At 41.9% G+C, this 17,523-nt stretch overlaps 1 protein-coding gene across 2 annotated transcripts; it reads right to left on the bottom strand.

The window, feature by feature from the left end:
• Window positions 1–6,326: 6,326 nt before the first annotated feature.
• Window positions 6,327–16,815, bottom strand: tmem88b (transmembrane protein 88B). Of its 2 annotated transcripts, none has more exons than XM_062965795.1 (3): window positions 16,481–16,815; window positions 12,255–12,599; window positions 6,327–7,248 (listed from the first exon to the last, which is right to left on the bottom strand). In XM_062965795.1, the coding sequence occupies exons 2-3, from the start codon at window positions 12,510–12,512 to the stop codon at window positions 6,997–6,999; spliced, it is 510 nt and encodes a 169-aa protein (XP_062821865.1). In that variant the 5' UTR covers window positions 12,513–12,599; window positions 16,481–16,815; the 3' UTR covers window positions 6,327–6,996. The 2 variants fall into 2 exon arrangements, with proteins under 2 accessions (XP_062821865.1, XP_062821866.1); XM_062965796.1 differs by lacking the exon at window positions 16,481–16,815 and adding an exon at window positions 16,209–16,450.
• Window positions 16,816–17,523: the final 708 nt, after the last annotated feature.

Genomic DNA, 17,523 nt, shown 5'->3' with positions numbered 1-17,523 from the left:
TCCAGCCTGTTTTAATTAAACATGACAAGCCGGGCCGTTGAGAATGACGCTGAAGTAATACACCTGTCAAAGCAGGAAAAAAAAATCTGCAACAGTAGATAAGGAATCGAGTGAGGAGCTGAGTGATAAGGAGGTTTTCCTTGGAAACCCACCTGCAGCTATGGAGATCAACAAAAGTTGTCGAAGGTTTTCATGGCCGGAATCACTGGATTGCTGTGAGTTTTCTAGGACGTATGGCTATGTTCCAGAAGCATTCTCTCCTGACGTTTCGCCCACATCTATGGCAGGCATCGTCGGAGGTTGTGAGGTGTGTTGGAAACGAGGCAAGTGGGGTTTATATATCTAGGGTGGGAGAAAAAAAAAAAACCCTTGTCTCTTGGAGGAAAATGTAAATGTTGCAATTGGCCAGCTTGGTTAGCGCTGTATAGCTTTGCAGCTTCAAAGCCTGGCTGCTTCCTTCCCGGGGGAATCCTTGGTTGCAAGGTGCTAGCTGAACCTTTGACAACACAACTCTATTATTATTATATAGTAATAATAGTAATAATAATAATAATAATAATAATAATAATAATAATAATTCTGTTAGCTATCCCTTTGACAACAAAACTCTGTTATTATTATATAGTAATAGCAATAATAATAATAATAATAATTCTGTTAGTTGGCCCTTTGATGACACAACTCTTATTATATAATAATAATAATAATAATAATAATAATAATAATTCTGTTAGATGGCCCTTTGATGACACTATTATTATATAGTAATAGTAATAATAATAATAATAATAATAATAATAATAATTCTGTTAGCTGTCCCTTTGACAACACAACTCTATTATTATTATATGTTAGCTGTCCCTTTGACAACACAACTCTATTATTATTATATAGTAATAGTAATAATAATAATAATAATAATAATAATAATTCTGTTAGCTGGCCCTTTGATGACAAAACTCTATTATTAAGATGTGGTAATAGTAATAATAATAATAATAATAATAATAATAATAATAATAATAATAATAATAATGTTAGCTGGCCCTTTGACAACAAAACTCTATTATTATTATATGGTAATAATAATAATAATAATAATAATAATAATAATTCTGTTAGCTGACCCTTTGACAACACAACTCAATTAATATATGGTAATAATGATAATATTAATAATAATAATAATAATAATTCTGTTAGCTGGCCCTTTAATGATAAAACTATTATTATGATGTGGTAATAGTAATAATAATAATAATAATAATAATAATAATAATAATAATAATTCTGTTAGCTGGCCCTTTGACAACACAACTCTATTATTATTATATGGTAATAATAATAATAATAATAATAATAATAATAATAATAATTCTGTTAGCTGGCCCTTTGACAACACAACTCTATTATTATTATATGCTAATAATAATAATAATAATAATAATAATAATAATAATAATAATAATAATAATAATAATAATGTTAGCTGGCCCTTTGACAACACAACTCTATTATAATTATATAATAATAGTAATAATGATGATGATGATGATAATAATAATAATAATTCTGCTGCCAAAGGCTTTCATCCCCGAAATCACTGGGTTGTTCTGAATTTTAGATGTGGGCAAAACGTCAGGAGAGAATGCTTCTGGAATATAACTGTACAGCCCAGAAAACTCACAGCAACCCAGTAATAATTCTACGGTTATGTTTTCCTTCCTATTTAATTATAGAATATATTTAATCATAGAATGTAGAATAATAATTCTATGGTTTCCCCTTATTTAATCATAGAATATAGAGTTGGGCAGGCAGGGAAAGCCGGGCAGGGAAAGCACAATCAAAGCACCCCCAAAAGATGGCCATCCAGCCTCTGTTTCAAAGCATCATTTCAGTGATCCTTAACTCTCCGGAGACCAAAAAAAAAAAACTCAAACTGTATTCCCATACAGTGTGTATGTGTTTTTTTTGGGTCCTGTCCTTGAAAACAATAGGCAACAAGGAAGAATGCGGGCAGATGTTATGGCTCATTGTCTGGACGGCTGCGGCCTTTCAAAGCGCCAGAAACAGAATAAAAACACAATAAAAGAAACGGAAGCAAAGCAACTGTTTGCAAAGCTAAGAGATGAATCCGAGCACGTAGGGCAGAGCCTTCCAAAGTGATTGGAAATGTATGCTATTGTCTTCCAAATCATATATATATATATATATATATATATATATATATATATATATATTCACATAATAAAAGTGAAAATCTGTATGTGTGTATGAAAAGCACAATCAAAATACCCCTGACAGATGGCCATCCCGACTCTGCATAATAATAATAATAATAATAATAATAATAATAATAATAATAATAATATAAGATAAGGAGAAGACCTGGCTCTGGCTCACGAATGGGACCCTGAAGAAGGAGACAGAAGGCCTGATCCTTGCAGCCCAGGAGCAAGACATCAGGACAAAGGCAATTAATAATAATAATAATAATAATAATAATAATAATAATAATAATAATAGAAGACCTGGTTCTGGCTCACGAATGGGACCCTGAAGAAGGAGACAGAAGGCCTGATCCTTGCAGCCCAGGAGGAAGCCATCAGGACAAAGGCAATTCAGGCCAAGATTGAAAAATCAGCTGATGACCCAAAATGCAGACTGTGCAAGGAAGCCGATGAAACCATTGATCATATCCTCAGCTGCTGTAAGAAAATCGCACAGACAGACTACAAACAGAGGCACAACTATGTGGCCCAAATGATTCATTGGAACCTATGCCTCAAGTATCACCTCCCAGCAGCAAAGAACTGGTGGGATCATAAACCTGCAAAAGTATTGGAGAATGAGCACGCAAAGATACTGTGGGACTTCCGAATCCAGACTGACAAAGTTCTGGAACACAACACACCAGACATCACAGTTGTGGAAAAGAAACGGTTTGGATCATTGATGTTGCCATCCCAGGTGACAGTCGCATTGATGAAAAACAACAGGAAAAACTCAGCCGCTATCAGGACCTCAAGATTGAACTTCAAAGACTCTGGCAGAAACCAGTGCAGGTGGTCCCAGTGGTGATGGGCACACTGGGTGCCGTGCCAAAAGATCTCAGCTGGCATTTGGAAACAATAGACATTGACAAAATTATGATCTGTCAACTGCAAAAGGCCACCCTGCTGGAATCTGCACGCATCATCCGAAAATACATCACACAGTCCTAGACACTTGGGAAGTGTTCAACTTGCGATTTTGTGAAACGAAATCCAGCATATCTATCTTGTTTGCTGTGTCATAATAATAAAATAATAATAATAATAATAATAATAATAATAATAATAATAATAATAATACACCACAGAGTCCTAGACACTTGGGAAGTGTTCGACTTGGGATTTTGTGATATGAAATCCAGCATATCTATCTCATTTGCTGTGTCATAATAATAATAATAATAATAATAATAATAATAATAATAATAATAATAATAATACATCACACAGTCCTAGACACTTGGGAAGTGTTCAATTTATGATTTTGTGATACGAAATCCAGCATATCTATCTTGTTTGCTGTGTCATAATAATAATAATAATAATAATAATAATAATAATAATAATAATAATAATAATTGCCGTGAGTTTAATAATAATTTTGCATCCTTTGTAAACAATCACACAGCGCCACCTTGAGGTCAAACTGTGTAGTGCAAAAAAGGAATGTCTAATTTCCTTAGGTAATAAAGAAAAATTGCAACCGAGGATGCCTGCCATAGATGTGGGCGAAACGTCAGGAGAGAATGCTTCTCAGACATGGACGAGAGTTCTTTTCTCTCTCCCACCCTGGACATTATTTCACAGATATATAAACCATTACTCGCCAAGTTTCCAACAGACCTCCCAACCTCTTAGGATGGCTGCTGTAGATGTGGGCGAAACGTCAGGAGAGAATGCTTCTGGAGCATGGCCATACAGCCCGGAAAACTCACAGTAATCCCAGTGATTCCGGCCATGAAAGCCTTCTGTTTCTGTGGCTCGGCTCTTTGTTTCCTTCTGCGAGGAAACTCATTTGGCGCCTGTCTGTCAATTCCATTTCGCTTTTTGTGGCCTGAAGCAAAACAATAACAAAGCTGGGAAAGTGAAGCGAAGTAAATAAAGATATTCTCATCAATAATTGGGAGAGAAGCCGAACCACCGAGGACGCAAGAGGCAACGTCTTGAGACAAATCGAGTTCAAGCGACCCTATTTGGCAGGAAATTGGCTCGCTGGGATGACAAAAATGACTCAGTTTCCCCGGCGTGAACATAAAGACACACTTGAAATCAAAAGGCGTTCATGACAACCTTCGTTATTAAAAGAATAAGAAAGGAAATGGATAGATTAGATATGGCGAGAAAGGGCCGAGCAGATGGCATCCTTTTCCGTGAAGTTTTCGGACACAATTTCTAAGTATACTTATAGTTGAGCATTCAGCTCACAGCAAGCAGAGCGTGAAGTGCCGTGTGGTTTATTAAAAATAATAATGACATTTCTTAATAGTGAATAACTGGGACTGAGTTGCACTATAACTCCATCTCTTCTAGGGTTCAAAAGAGAGGGTAGAATCATCAAGTAATACATCTTTTCGGACACAATTTCTAAGCATACTTATAGTTGAGCATTCAGCTCACAGCAAGCAGAGCGTGAAGTGCCGTGTGGTTTATTAAAAATAATAATGACATTTCTTAATAGTGAATAACTGGGACTGAGTTGCACTATAACTCCATCTCTTCTAGGGTTCAAAAGAGAGGGAAGAATCATCAAGTAATATATCTTTTCGGACACAATTTCTAAGCATACTTATAGTTGAGCATTCAGCTCACAGCAAGCAGAGCGTGAAGTGCCGTGTGGTTTATTAAAAATAATAATGACATTTCTTAATAGTGTTACACTATAACTCCATCTCTTCTAGGGTTCAAAAGAGAGGGAAGAATCACTAAGCACTACATCTCTCCTGACACGTAATGAGCTCTATGGTCATCTGTCGGGAGGGTTTAGATGGTGTCTTCCTGCATGGCAGAATGTGGTTGGACTGGATGTCCTTTGCGTTAGGGGTTTTCTGGGTGTTAAAAGAGAAAACTACAAAAAAAAATACAGCAGAACATGCAAAGTATGCAAAAGCAGGATACTTGTAGTTGAGCATTCAGCTCACAGCAAGCAGAGCGTGAAGTGCCAAAAGCAGGATACTTATAGTTGAGCATTCAGCTCACAGCAAGCAGAGCATGAAGTGCCAAAAGCAGGATACTTATAGTTGAGCATTCAGCTCACAGCAAGCAGAGCTTGAAGTGCCAAAAGCAGGATACTTATAGTTGAGCATTCAGATCACAGCAAGCAGAGCATGAAGTGCCAAAAGCAGGATACTTATAGTTGAGCATTCAGCTCACAGCAAGCAGAGCGTGAAGTGCCAAAAGCAGGATACTTGTAGTTGAGCATTCAGCTCACAGCAAGCAGAGCGTGAAGTGCCAAAAGCAGGATACTTATAGTTGAGCATTCAGATCACAGCAAGCAGAGCGTGAAGTGCCAAAAGCAGGATACTTATAGTTGAGCATTCAGATCACAGCAAGCAGAGCGTGAAGTGCCAAAAGCAGGATACTTATAGTTGAGCATTCAGATCACAGCAAGCAGAGCGTGAAGTGCCAAAAGCAGGATACTTGTAGTTGAGCATTCAGCTCACAGCAAGCAGAGCGTGAAGTGCCATGTGGCTTATTAAAAATAATAATGACGTTTCTTAATAGTGAATAACTGGGTCTGAGTTACACTATAACTCCATCTCTTCTAGGATTCACAAGAGAGGGAAGAATCACCAAGTACTAAATCTCTTGACACTTAATGAGCTGTATGGCCATCTGTCGGGAGGGTTTGAGGGTGTCTTCCTGCATGGCAGAATGTGGTTGGCCTGGATGTCTTTTGTGTTAGGGATTTTCTGGATGTTAGAAGGGAAAACTACGCAAAAATACAGCAGAACATGCAAAATATGCAAAAGCAGGATACTTATAGTTGAGCATTCAGATCACAGCAAGCAGAGCGTGAAGTGTTGTCGAAGGCTTTCATGGCCGGGATCACAGGGTTGTTGTATGTCTTTCGGGCTGTGTGGCCATGTTCCAGAAGCATTCTCTCCTGACGTTTCGCCCACATCTATGGCAGGCATCCTCAGAGGTCGTGAGGTATGGATACTTATAGTTGAGCATTCAGCTCACAGCCAGCAGAGCGTGAAGTAGATTCAATTATGATCAAGGGGAAAACCAATAAGCTCTGTAGCTGTAACTTCAGAAACCAGTCAGTCATAAATGTAATCATTTTATTTGTTTGTTTGTTTACTCGACATACCGATGGGCAACAGCCATTTGTACCGAAGCAACAAAGCCAGATGGAAACGGCAGAGGAAGTTAATGGTCAACCAGAGCCACAAAATTAATGCTAGTCGACCCGTTGGTCAACAAAATGATACACAACATTGCAACGAAGGGCCCCGTTGCAGACTCATTTGTTAATGTTATTAACAAGTAAGCCAGGCCAGGTTGTGGTGCAGCTGGTTAGTAGCCAGCTGCAATAAATCACCACTGACCGATAAGTCGTGGGATCGAAACCCGGGTCGGATTGAGCTCCCGACTGTTAGTAGCCTAGCTTGCTGTCCCCAACGACAGTTGCATCTGTTGAGTAGGAAATGTAGGTACTGCTTTATGCGGGGAGGCTAATTTAACTTGATTCATGACACCATAAAAACTGGAAAGGAATGAGGAAGTACTACCATCAAGGGCTCGGGTGTCACAAGTGGACGGTGAAGCAGCAGCTCCCCCCTGTGGCCGGGATTTGATTACTGGAAGGGTTTAGGAGAAGCAGTTCACCCTACAGCCAGAGAGGACACTCAACCCCAGCCACGGTGCATCCAGAGGAAGCTCGCCCAATGTAACTTTAAGTACGGATGGAGTTTCTCGGGGCTTCCACCGCACGGAGTTAGACCCAGGCCTTGAGCTGGCTGCTCCACCCCCTGCCTTCTTCGCACCAGGGCCACTTCACCCCCTTGTAGGTGGCCCGGGCGCAGGGCTGGAAGCACATGAAGAGGCGGAGGCGCCGCGCCAGCCGGCAATAGGCCACCATACCCAGCACCATGAGCGGAGACATGAGGACGAAGCCCAGGATGATCAAGGCGGAGGAGCTGCTGTCGTCCAGGAGGGCCTGGCAGTAGGAGGCCGAGGAGTGGAGCACCTGCGCAGGGAGGAGACACAAGACAAGGCCTTTATTTATCACAGACACCCCAGTGCTTCTGTTTCTCCTCCGCCACGGACACCCCAGTGTTCCTGTCTCTCCTCCACCACGGACACCCCAGTGTTCCTGTTTTTCCTCCACCACAGAAATCCCGGTGTTTCTGTTTCTCCCACTCCATGGACACCCCGGTGTTCCTGTCTCTCCTCCACCACAAACACCCCAGTGTTTCTGTCTCTCCTTCACCACGGACATCCTGGTGTTTCTGTTTTTCCTCCACCATGGACACCCCAGTGTTCCTGTTTGTCCTCCACCACAGACACCCCAGTGTTTCTGCCTCTCCTCCACCACGGACATCCCGGTGTTTTGGTCTCTCTCTCCTCCACCTCGGACACCCCAGTGTTTCTGTTTCTCCTACACAGACACCCCAGTGTTTCTCTCTCCTCCACCACGGACACCCCAGTGTTTCTGCCTCTCCTCCACCACGGACACCCCAGTGTTTCTGTGTTTCCTCTATCACAGACACCCCAGTGTTTCTGTTTCTCCTCCACCACAGACACCCCAGTGTTTCTGTTTCTCCTCCACCACAGATATCGCAGTGTTTCTGTTTTCCTCCACCATGGACGTCACAGTGTTTCTGTTTTCCTCCACCACGGACACCCCAGTGTTTCTGTTTCTCCTCCACCACAGATATCCCGGTGTTTCTGTCTCTCCTCCACCACGGACATCCCAGTGTTTCTGTTTTCCCTCCACCACAGACATCCCTGTGTTTCTGTTTCTCCTCCACCACAGGCATCCCTGTGTTCCTGTTTTTCCTCCGTCACGGACATCCCAGTGTTTCTGACTCTCTCCAAAGGCATGGAATTTGCACACTAATTCAATATCTTCATTCTTACCTGTTGGAGGCCAGTGTGAATGATGCCATTGGCCGGCTTGATTAGCACTGAGTGGCCTTGCATAATGTGCTTTGAGCAGGAGACTAATTGCCAATTGATTCCTTCCATTCACGACACACCAGGGAAATTTCTTTCTCCGCCATTCCGACTGGACAAATGAAGGGGAGAAATTGCGAAATTGCGCATTCAAGCAAATCAGGAAAACTGTGCTCGAGGCAGGCCATTGTGATGCCTTGTGTTGCGTGCTGTGAAGCAAGTGGGGCTTTTAGGCGCAATCAGACAGCTCAATCAATGTGTTGCCGAAGACTTTCACAGCCGGAATCACTGGGTTGCGGTGAGTTTTCCGGGCTGTATAGCCATGTTCCAGAAGCACTCCCTCCTGACGTTTCTCCCACATCTATGCATCCTCAGAAGTTGTGATTTGTGGGTCTCTGGCTGCACTGGTTTCATCCCATCTCCGCCTCTTCCTTCTTCGCAAATTATTCCGTGTTGCCGTTGGCTTTTCTTCCGCCGATATTGTCGGCAGCCACGGCGCCGTGGAATTGTTTACTGTCACTGCTCCGGAGAATAAGTGGAGCCACCGGCTTTTCATAGACTCTAATTACCTGTCATGCCTGCGAGAGGTTGACAACAGGCAAGTCTGGGAAGCATCGTTCTTGGGTTATTACTCAGCTAGTAGGTTACGAGGAGAAAGAAAGACAGTGGCAGTGAGTTCCCATCCAAGTGGGGAGTCACAGACAAGAAAGGAGGCATCTGCACTACATTTGACACCACTTTGACTTTGATATCAATGATTTGGAGTTGTAGTTTGGTAAGACACTAACATTCTTTGACAGAGAAATCTAAAGACCATGTATTTAATAAGTATTTCATAGAAATATGTTTTAATATGTATATTTTAACAACAACAACAACAACAACAGAAACACGGTGATGTCTGTGGTGGCGGAAAAACAAAAACACTGGTGTGTCCGTGGTGGAGGACAAACAGAAAGACTGGGATGTCTGTGGTGGAGGAGAAACAGAAACACTGAGGTGTCTGTGGTGGAGGAAAAACAGAAACACTGTGATGTCAGTGGTGGAGGAAAAATGGAAACACTGTGATGTCCATGGTGGAGGAAAAACAGAAAGACTGTGATGTCAGTGGTGGAGGAAAAATGGAAACACTGTGATGTCCATGGTGGAGGAAAAACAGAAACACTGGGATGTCCATGGTGGAGGAAAAACAGAAAGATTGTGATGTGCGTGGTGGAGGAAAAACAGAAACACTGGGATGTCTGTGGTGGAGGAAAAACAGAAAGACTGTGATGTCCGTGGTGGAGGAAAAACAGAAAGACTGGAATGTCTGTGGTGGAGGAAAAATTGAAAGACCGAGATGTCTGTGGTGGAGAAGAAACAGAAACACTGGGGTGTCCATAGTGGAGGACAAACAGAAACACTGGGATGTCCATGGTGAAGGAAAAACAGAAAGACTGCGATGTCAGTGGTGGAGGAAAAACAGAAAGACTGGGATGTCCGTGGTGGAGGAAAAATTGAAAGACTGAGATGTCTGTGGTTCAGGACAAACAGAAAGACTGGGATGTCCATGGTGGAGGAAAAACAGAAAGACTGGGATGTCTGTGGTGGAGGAAAAACAGAAACACTGGGGGGGTCTGTGGTGGAGGAGAAATGGAAATCAGAAATACTGGGATGTCTGTGGTGGAGGAGAAACAGGAACACGGGAATGTACGTGGTGGTGAGAAACAGGAACACGGGAATGTACGTGATGGTGGAGAAACAGGAACACTGTGGTATCCATGGTGGAGGAAAAACAGAAACACCGGGATGTCCGTGGTGGAGGAAAAACACAAAATCTAGGAGGAAGTTGTCCCTGTATGACTTTTTCCTAAGGCCCGAGGGTCCAAGGAAGCGACATAATGAAAAGACGCGTTTTATATCATCGGCAGCTAATGGGGCCGACGGGGAGCGGGGCAACCGAGCAAGCGTGGCCAATCTTGCGGAATCCTTAATGAGAAGCAAACGAGTTTGTCGATTCGAATAAATCCCGGGCCCACCCGGGGATCTACAGGCCAAAAGGCACCCGATGTGGCACGAGTTCGGTTTCTGTTTTTTCGCTGTTTGATTTAATAGACAAGGGAAGGGAGAGACCCCGCCGAGCAGAGCGCAGCGTAATTAAAATGGAACTGCGTCGGCAATAAAAGAATATACTGGAAATATAGAAAATACTGGAAGGCTTTGGTGGGCATTGATCTTGATTTTGGGAGTTGTAGTTCACCTACCTCCGAAGAGCACTGTGAAGTAGTTAAGTAGTTAAGTAGTTAAGTGTGGCATTGAATGTTTGCCGTTTATATGTATATTAACAGCCCTGATTCTAGGGAGATAGGGTGGTCTAGAAATGAATTATTATTATTATTATTATTATTATTATTATTATTATTATTATTATTATTATTATTATTATTTTATTGTAGGACATAATAATAATAATAATAATAATAATAATAATAATAATAATAATAATAATAATAATAACAACACTGAGTCCCTCTAGGGAGAGAGGGTGGTCTAGAAATGAATTATTATTGTTGTTGTTTTTGTTATTATTATTTTATTGTAGGACGTAATAATAATAATAATAATAATAATAATAATAATAATAATAACAACAACAACAACAACAAAACACTGAGTCCCTCTGGGGAAAGAGGGTGGTCTAGAAATGAATTATTATTGTTGTTGTTGTTATTATTATTTTATTGTATGACATAATAATAATAATAATAATAATAATAATAATATTAATAACAACAACAACAACATTGAGTCCCTCTGGGGAAAGAGGGTGGTCTAGAAATGAATTATTGTTGTTGTTGTTATTATTATTTTATTGTAGGACGTAATAATAATAATAATAATAATAATAATAATAATAATAATAATAGCAATAACACTGAGTCCCTCTGGGGAAAGAGGGCGGTCTAGAAATGAATTGTTTATTATTATTATTATTATTATTATTATTATTATTATTATTATTATTATTATTATGGCTGACTATGTCTTTTGTGGCCAAATTTGGTGTGATTTGGTTCAGTGGTTTTGTTGTTTACTCCATGGGAAAAAAACGCACATTACATTTATATATATATAGATTATTATTATTTTATTTTATGACACAGCAAACAAGATAGATATGCTGGATTTTGTATTATTATTATTATTATTATTATTATTATTATTATTATTATTATTTTATTATGACACAGCAAACAAGATAGATATGTTGGATTTCATATTATTATTATTATTATTATTATTATTATTATTATTTTATTTTATGACACAGCAAACAAAATAGATATGCTGGATTTCGTATTATTATTATTATTATATTATTATTATTATTATTATTATTTTATTATGACAGCAAACAAGATAGATATGCTGGATTTCGTTTTATTATTATTATTATTATTATTATTATTATTATTGACACAACGACGTTGTATGACACAGCAAACAAGATAGTTATTATTATTATTTTATTGTATGACACAGGAAACAAGACAGATATGCTGGATTTCGTATTATTATTATTATTATTATTATTACTTTATTGTATGACACAGCAAACAAGACAGATATGCTGGATTTCGTATTATTATTATTATTATTATTATTATTATTATTAGTTTATTGTATGACACAGCAAACAAGATAGATACGCTGGATTTCGTATTATTGTTATTATTATTATTATTATTATTGTATGACACAGCAAACAAGATAGATATGCTGGATTTCGTATTATTATTATTATTTTATTGTATGACACAGCAAACAAGATAGATATGCTGGATTTTGTATTATTATTATTATTATTATTATTATTATTTTATTGTATGACACAGCAAACAGGATAGATATGCTGGATTTCGTATTATTATTATTATTATTTTATTGTATGACACAGCAAACAAGATAGACATGCTGTATTATTATTATTATTATTATTATTATTATTATTATTATTATTATTATTATTATGTGTTTTCTGATGGTCCCGACCCCCAAGTTGAGAACCACTTGTCCAGAGGTTTGCTCCTCACTTACCCGGGAGTGACACTGGAATCCAAAGAAGACCACCACGATGGTTGGCAGGAGGACCACGGCCAAGATGGAGACCATCAAGAAGAAGTTCAAGAGGAGGACCAAGGAGTTCATGGCCACCACCAGCAAGGCCCACAGGCAACAACCACCGGTCCCGCGGCGCTCCAAGGGCAGGAGATGGTCCTCCATGTCGTACGGCGGGAGCCCCGGCCTCCTCCGGGACGTGTCCACCTCAAAGTCCTCCATCTCCTCATCAGCCATGGTGTGGAGACCCAACCTGGAGGACTCCTAGGACGCTTCTCCAGGCTGGTCCAGGCTCAGGATTCGTCCCAGGGAAGGAGACGTGGTCTGAAACAGGAGACGGAGTTAGATATGCTCCGATCCAGCTGGGATGGAGCTTCAACCTTGGCCATCACTCAACCAGGAGATGGAAGGAGGAGGAGAAGGAGAAGAGGAAGAATGAGGAGAAGGAGGGTGGATGGACATCTGTCGGGAGTCTCCTGCTTCTTGGCAAGGGGTTGGACTAGATTGGCCCACAAGGTCTCTTCCAACTAGGATTCGATGAAGAGAAGAAGGCGGAGGAAGAGGAGGAAGAGACGAGAAAGAAGGAGAAGAGGAAGGAGTAAGTGGAAGAAGAAGAAGGAGAACAAGAAGAGAAAGAAGGAGAAGGAGAAGGGAGAAGAGTAGAGAAGGAGGAGATGGAGGAGGAGAAGAGGAAGAAGAAGATGGAGGAGAAGAGGAAGAAGGAGTAAGTGGGAGAAGGAGAAGAGGAGAAGGAGAATAGGAAGAGAAAGGAGAAGGAAGAAGAGTAGAGAAGGAGGAGATGGAGGAGGAGAAGAGGAAGAAGAAGATGGAGGAGAAGAGGAAGAAGGAGTAAGTGGGAGGAGGAGAAGAGGAGAAGGAGAATAGGAAGAGAAAGGAGAAGGAAGAAGAGTAGAGAAGGAGGAGATGGAGGAGGAGAAGAGGAAGAAGAAGATGGAGGAGAAGAGGAAGAAGGAGAAGGTGGAAGAGAAGAAGAGGAGGAGAAGGAGAAGAGAAAGGAGTAGTAAGTGGGAGAAGAAGAGGAGAAGGAGAATAGGAAGAGAAAGAAGGAGAAGGAAGAAGAGTAGAGAAGGAGGAGATGGAGGAGGAGGAGAGGAAGAAGGAGAAGAGGAGAAGAGGAGGAGGAGAAGAGGAAGAAGAAGATGGAGGAGAAGAGGAAGAAGGAGTAAGTGGGAGGAGGAGAAGAGGAGAAGGAGAATAGGAAGAGAAAGGAGAAGGAAGAAGAGTAGAGAAGGAGGAGATGGAGGAGGAGAAGAGGAAGAAGAAGATGGAGGAGAAGAGGAAGAAGGAGAAGGTGGAAGAGAAGAAGAGGAGGAGAAGGAGAAGAGAAAGGAGTAGTAAGTGGGAGAAGAAGAGGAGAAGGAGAATAGGAAGAGAAAGAAGGAGAAGGAAGAAGAGTAGAGAAGGAGGAGATGGAGGAGGAGGAGAGGAAGAAGGAGAAGAGGAGAAGAGGAGGAGGAGAAGAGGAAGAAGAAGATGGAGGAGAAGAGGAAGAAGGAGTAAGTGGGAGAAGGAGAAGAGGAGAAGGAGAATAGGAAGAGAAAGGAGAAGGAAGAAGAGTAGAGAAGGAGGAGATGGAGGAGGAGAAGAGGAAGAAGAAGATGGAGGAGAAGAGGAAGAAGGAGAAGGTGGAAGAGAAGAAGAGGAGGAGAAGGAGAAGAGAAAGGAGTAGTAAGTGGGAGAAGAAGAGGAGAAGGAGAATAGGAAGAGAAAGAAGGAGAAGGAAGAAGAGTAGAGAAGGAGGAGATGGAGGAGGAGGAGAGGAAGAAGGAGAAGAGGAGAAGAGGAGGAGGAGAAGAGGAAGAAGAAGATGGAGGAGAAGAGGAAGAAGGAGTAAGTGGGAGAAGGAGAAGAGGAGAAGGAGAATAGGAAGAGAAAGGAGAAGGAAGAAGAGTAGAGAAGGAGGAGATGGAGGAGGAGAAGAGGAAGAAGAAGATGGAGGAGAAGAGGAAGAAGGAGAAGGTGGAAGAGAAGAAGAGGAGGAGAAGGAGAAGAGAAAGGAGTAGTAAGTGGGAGAAGAAGAGGAGAAGGAGAATAGGAAGAGAAAGAAGGAGAAGGAAGAAGAGTAGAGAAGGAGGAGATGGAGGAGGAGGAGAGGAAGAAGGAGAAGAGGAGAAGAGGAGGAGGAGAAGAGGAAGAAGAAGATGGAGGAGAAGAGGAAGAAGGAGTAAGTGGGAGAAGGAGAAGAGGAGAAGGAGAATAGGAAGAGAAAGGAGAAGGAAGAAGAGTAGAGAAGGAGGAGATGGAGGAGGAGAAGAGGAAGAAGAAGATGGAGGAGAAGAGGAAGAAGGAGAAGGTGGAAGAGAAGAAGAGGAGGAGAAGGAGAAGAGAAAGGAGTAGTAAGTGGGAGAAGAAGAGGAGAAGGAGAATAGGAAGAGAAAGAAGGAGAAGGAAGAAGAGTAGAGAAGGAGGAGATGGAAAAGGAGGAGAGGAAGAAGGAGAAGAGGAGAAGAGGAGGAGGAGAAGAGGAAGAAGAAGATGGAGGAGAAGAGGAAGAAGGAGTAAGTGGGAGAAGGAGAAGAGGAGAAGGAGAATAGGAAGAGAAAGGAGAAGGAAGAAGAGTAGAGAAGGAGGAGATGGAGGAGGAGAAGAGGAAGAAGAAGATGGAGGAGAAGAGGAAGAAGGAGAAGGTGGAAGAGAAGAAGAGGAGGAGAAGGAGAAGAGAAAGGAGTAGTAAGTGGGAGAAGAAGAGGAGAAGGAGAATAGGAAGAGAAAGAAGGAGAAGGAAGAAGAGTAGAGAAGGAGGAGATGGAGGAGGAGGAGAGGAAGAAGGAGAAGAGGAGAAGAGGAGGAGGAGAAGAGGAAGAAGAAGATGGAGGAGAAGAGGAAGAAGGAGTAAGTGGGAGGAGGAGAAGAGGAGAAGGAGAATAAGAAGAGAAAGGAGAAGGAAGAAGAGTAGAGAAGGAGGAGATGGAGGAGGAGAAGAGGAAGAAGAAGATGGAGGAGAAGAGGAAGAAGGAGAAGGTGGAAGAGAAGAAGAGGAGGAGAAGGAGAAGAGAAAGTAGTAGTAAGTGGGAGAAGAAGAGGAGAAGGAGAATAGGAAGAGAAAGAAGGAGAAGGAAGAAGAGTAGAGAAGGAGGAGATGGAGAAGGAGGAGAGGAAGAAGGAGAAGAGGAGAAGAGGAGGAGGAGAAGAGGAAGAAGAAGATGGAGGAGAAGAGGAAGAAGGAGAAGGTGGAAGAAGGAGAAGAGGAAGGAGAAGATGGAGGAGAAGAGGAAGAAGGAGTAAGTGGGAGAAGGAGAAGAGGAAGGAGAAGATGGAGGAGGAGAAGAAGAAGGAGAAGGTGGAAGAGAAGGAGGAGAAGGAGAAGAGGAAGAAGGAGAATAAGAAGAGAAAGAAGGAGAAGGAGAAGGAAGAAGAGTAAAGAAGATGGAGAATGAGGAAGAAGGAGGACGAGTAGAAGAAGAGGAAGAAGGAGAAGAGGAGAAGAGGAAGAAGGAGAAGGAGTTAGAGAAGAAGAGGAGGAGGAGAAGAAGACGAAGAAGGAGTAAGTGGGAGAAGGAGAAGAGGAAGAGAAGAAGAAGAGGAGGAGAAGAAGGAGAAGAGGAAGGAATAAGTGGGAGAAGGAGAAGAGGAGAAGAGGAGAAGGGGAATAGGAAGAGAAAGAAGGAGAAGAGTAGAGATGGAGGAGATGGAGAATGAGGAAGGAGGACGTGTAGAAGAAGAAGAGGAAGTAGGAGACGGAGGCGAGGAAGAAGAAGAAGGAGGAAGAGTAGAGGAGAAGGAGGAGAAGAAACTGCTCACCGAGACTTGTCCATCACTAAGCTATTCCCCCATGGTGTCACTTGTGTCCCATCTTTCCAAGCTAGAGCTGGTCTTCAAGAAGAGATGGACATCTCTTGAGCTTCGGTGGTCACCCTTCTTGGCTGCCCAATAAATCCTTCCCACCTTACCATGGTCCCACCACAAGCTCACCTAGAACTTCGAGTGTCCTCCTGGTTGTCTCCAGAGTAGGAGACGGAGGCGAGGAAGAAGAAGAAGGACGAAGAGTAGAGGAGAAGGAGAAGAAGAAACTGCTCACCTAGAGTTGTCCATCACTAAGCTATTCCCCCATGGTGTCACTTGTGTCCCATCTTCCCAAGAAGAGATGGACTGTGTCCATAGACATCTCTTGAGCTTCGGTGGTCACCCTTCTTGGCTGCCCAATAAATCCTTCCCACCTTACCATGGTCCCACCACAAGCTCACCTAGAACTTCGAGTGTCCTCCTGGTTGTCTCCAGACGTTCTCCTTCACGAAGACGGAACGCCGAGGCAGATCCTTGGGCTGCTCTTCACGGCTGAGGATCCGTCCTGCAGGACCAGGAGATGCAGGAGATGCAAAGGCAGATCCGAGGCTGCTCTTCCTCCGGACTGCTCTGATCCTTGTCGCAGCCCACTCAGCCGCTTTCAACGAATGCCTCTCCCGCATCCAGCCAATCCTTGGCAACCCTTCCTCTCCTCCCTCCCAGCTTTTTATTCCCCATCCGCTCCTCATTCTTCCAAATCGCTTTCTACACATCGCTTTCTACACGGTGTTATCATGGCTCACCCGGGAGCTAAAGCATACAGCACACGGGAAGGCAGGACTTTGTATTGTTGTTGTTGTTATGCTTACTAATAGTAACCTTGAGCGCCTGTGAAGGGTGTCTCTTCCAACTCTAGGATTCTGTATTATTATTATTATTATTATTGACACTAAGACATAGTATGACACAGCAAACGAGATCTATATGCTGGACTTTGTATTGTTGTTGTTGTTATGCTTACTAATAGTAACCTTGAGCGACTGTGAAGGGTGTCTCTTCCAACTCTAGGATTCTGTATTATTATTATTATTATTATTGACACTAAGACATAGTATGACACAGCAAACGAGATCTATATGCTGGACTTTGTATTGTTGTTGTTGTTATGCTTACTAATAGTAACCTTGAGCGCCTGTGAAGGGTGTCTCTTCCAACTCTAGGATTCTGTATTATTATTATTATTATTATTATTATTGGCACAAAGATATAGTATGACCGAGCAAACAAGATATATATGCTGGACTTTGTATTGTTGTTGTTGTTATGCTTACTAATACTAACCTTGAGCGACTGTGAAGGGTGTCTCTTCCAACTCTAGGATTCTGTATTATTATTATTATTATTATTGACACTAAGACATAGTATGACACAGCAAACGAGATCTATATGCTGGACTTTGTATTGTTGTTGTTGTTATGCTTACTAATAGTAACCTTGAGCGCCT

Source organism: Anolis carolinensis, unplaced genomic scaffold, assembly GCF_035594765.1.
Source record: "Anolis carolinensis isolate JA03-04 unplaced genomic scaffold, rAnoCar3.1.pri scaffold_15, whole genome shotgun sequence".
NCBI lineage: Eukaryota > Metazoa > Chordata > Lepidosauria > Squamata > Dactyloidae > Anolis > Anolis carolinensis.
This window is presented reverse-complemented; position numbering and strand designations above follow the sequence as displayed.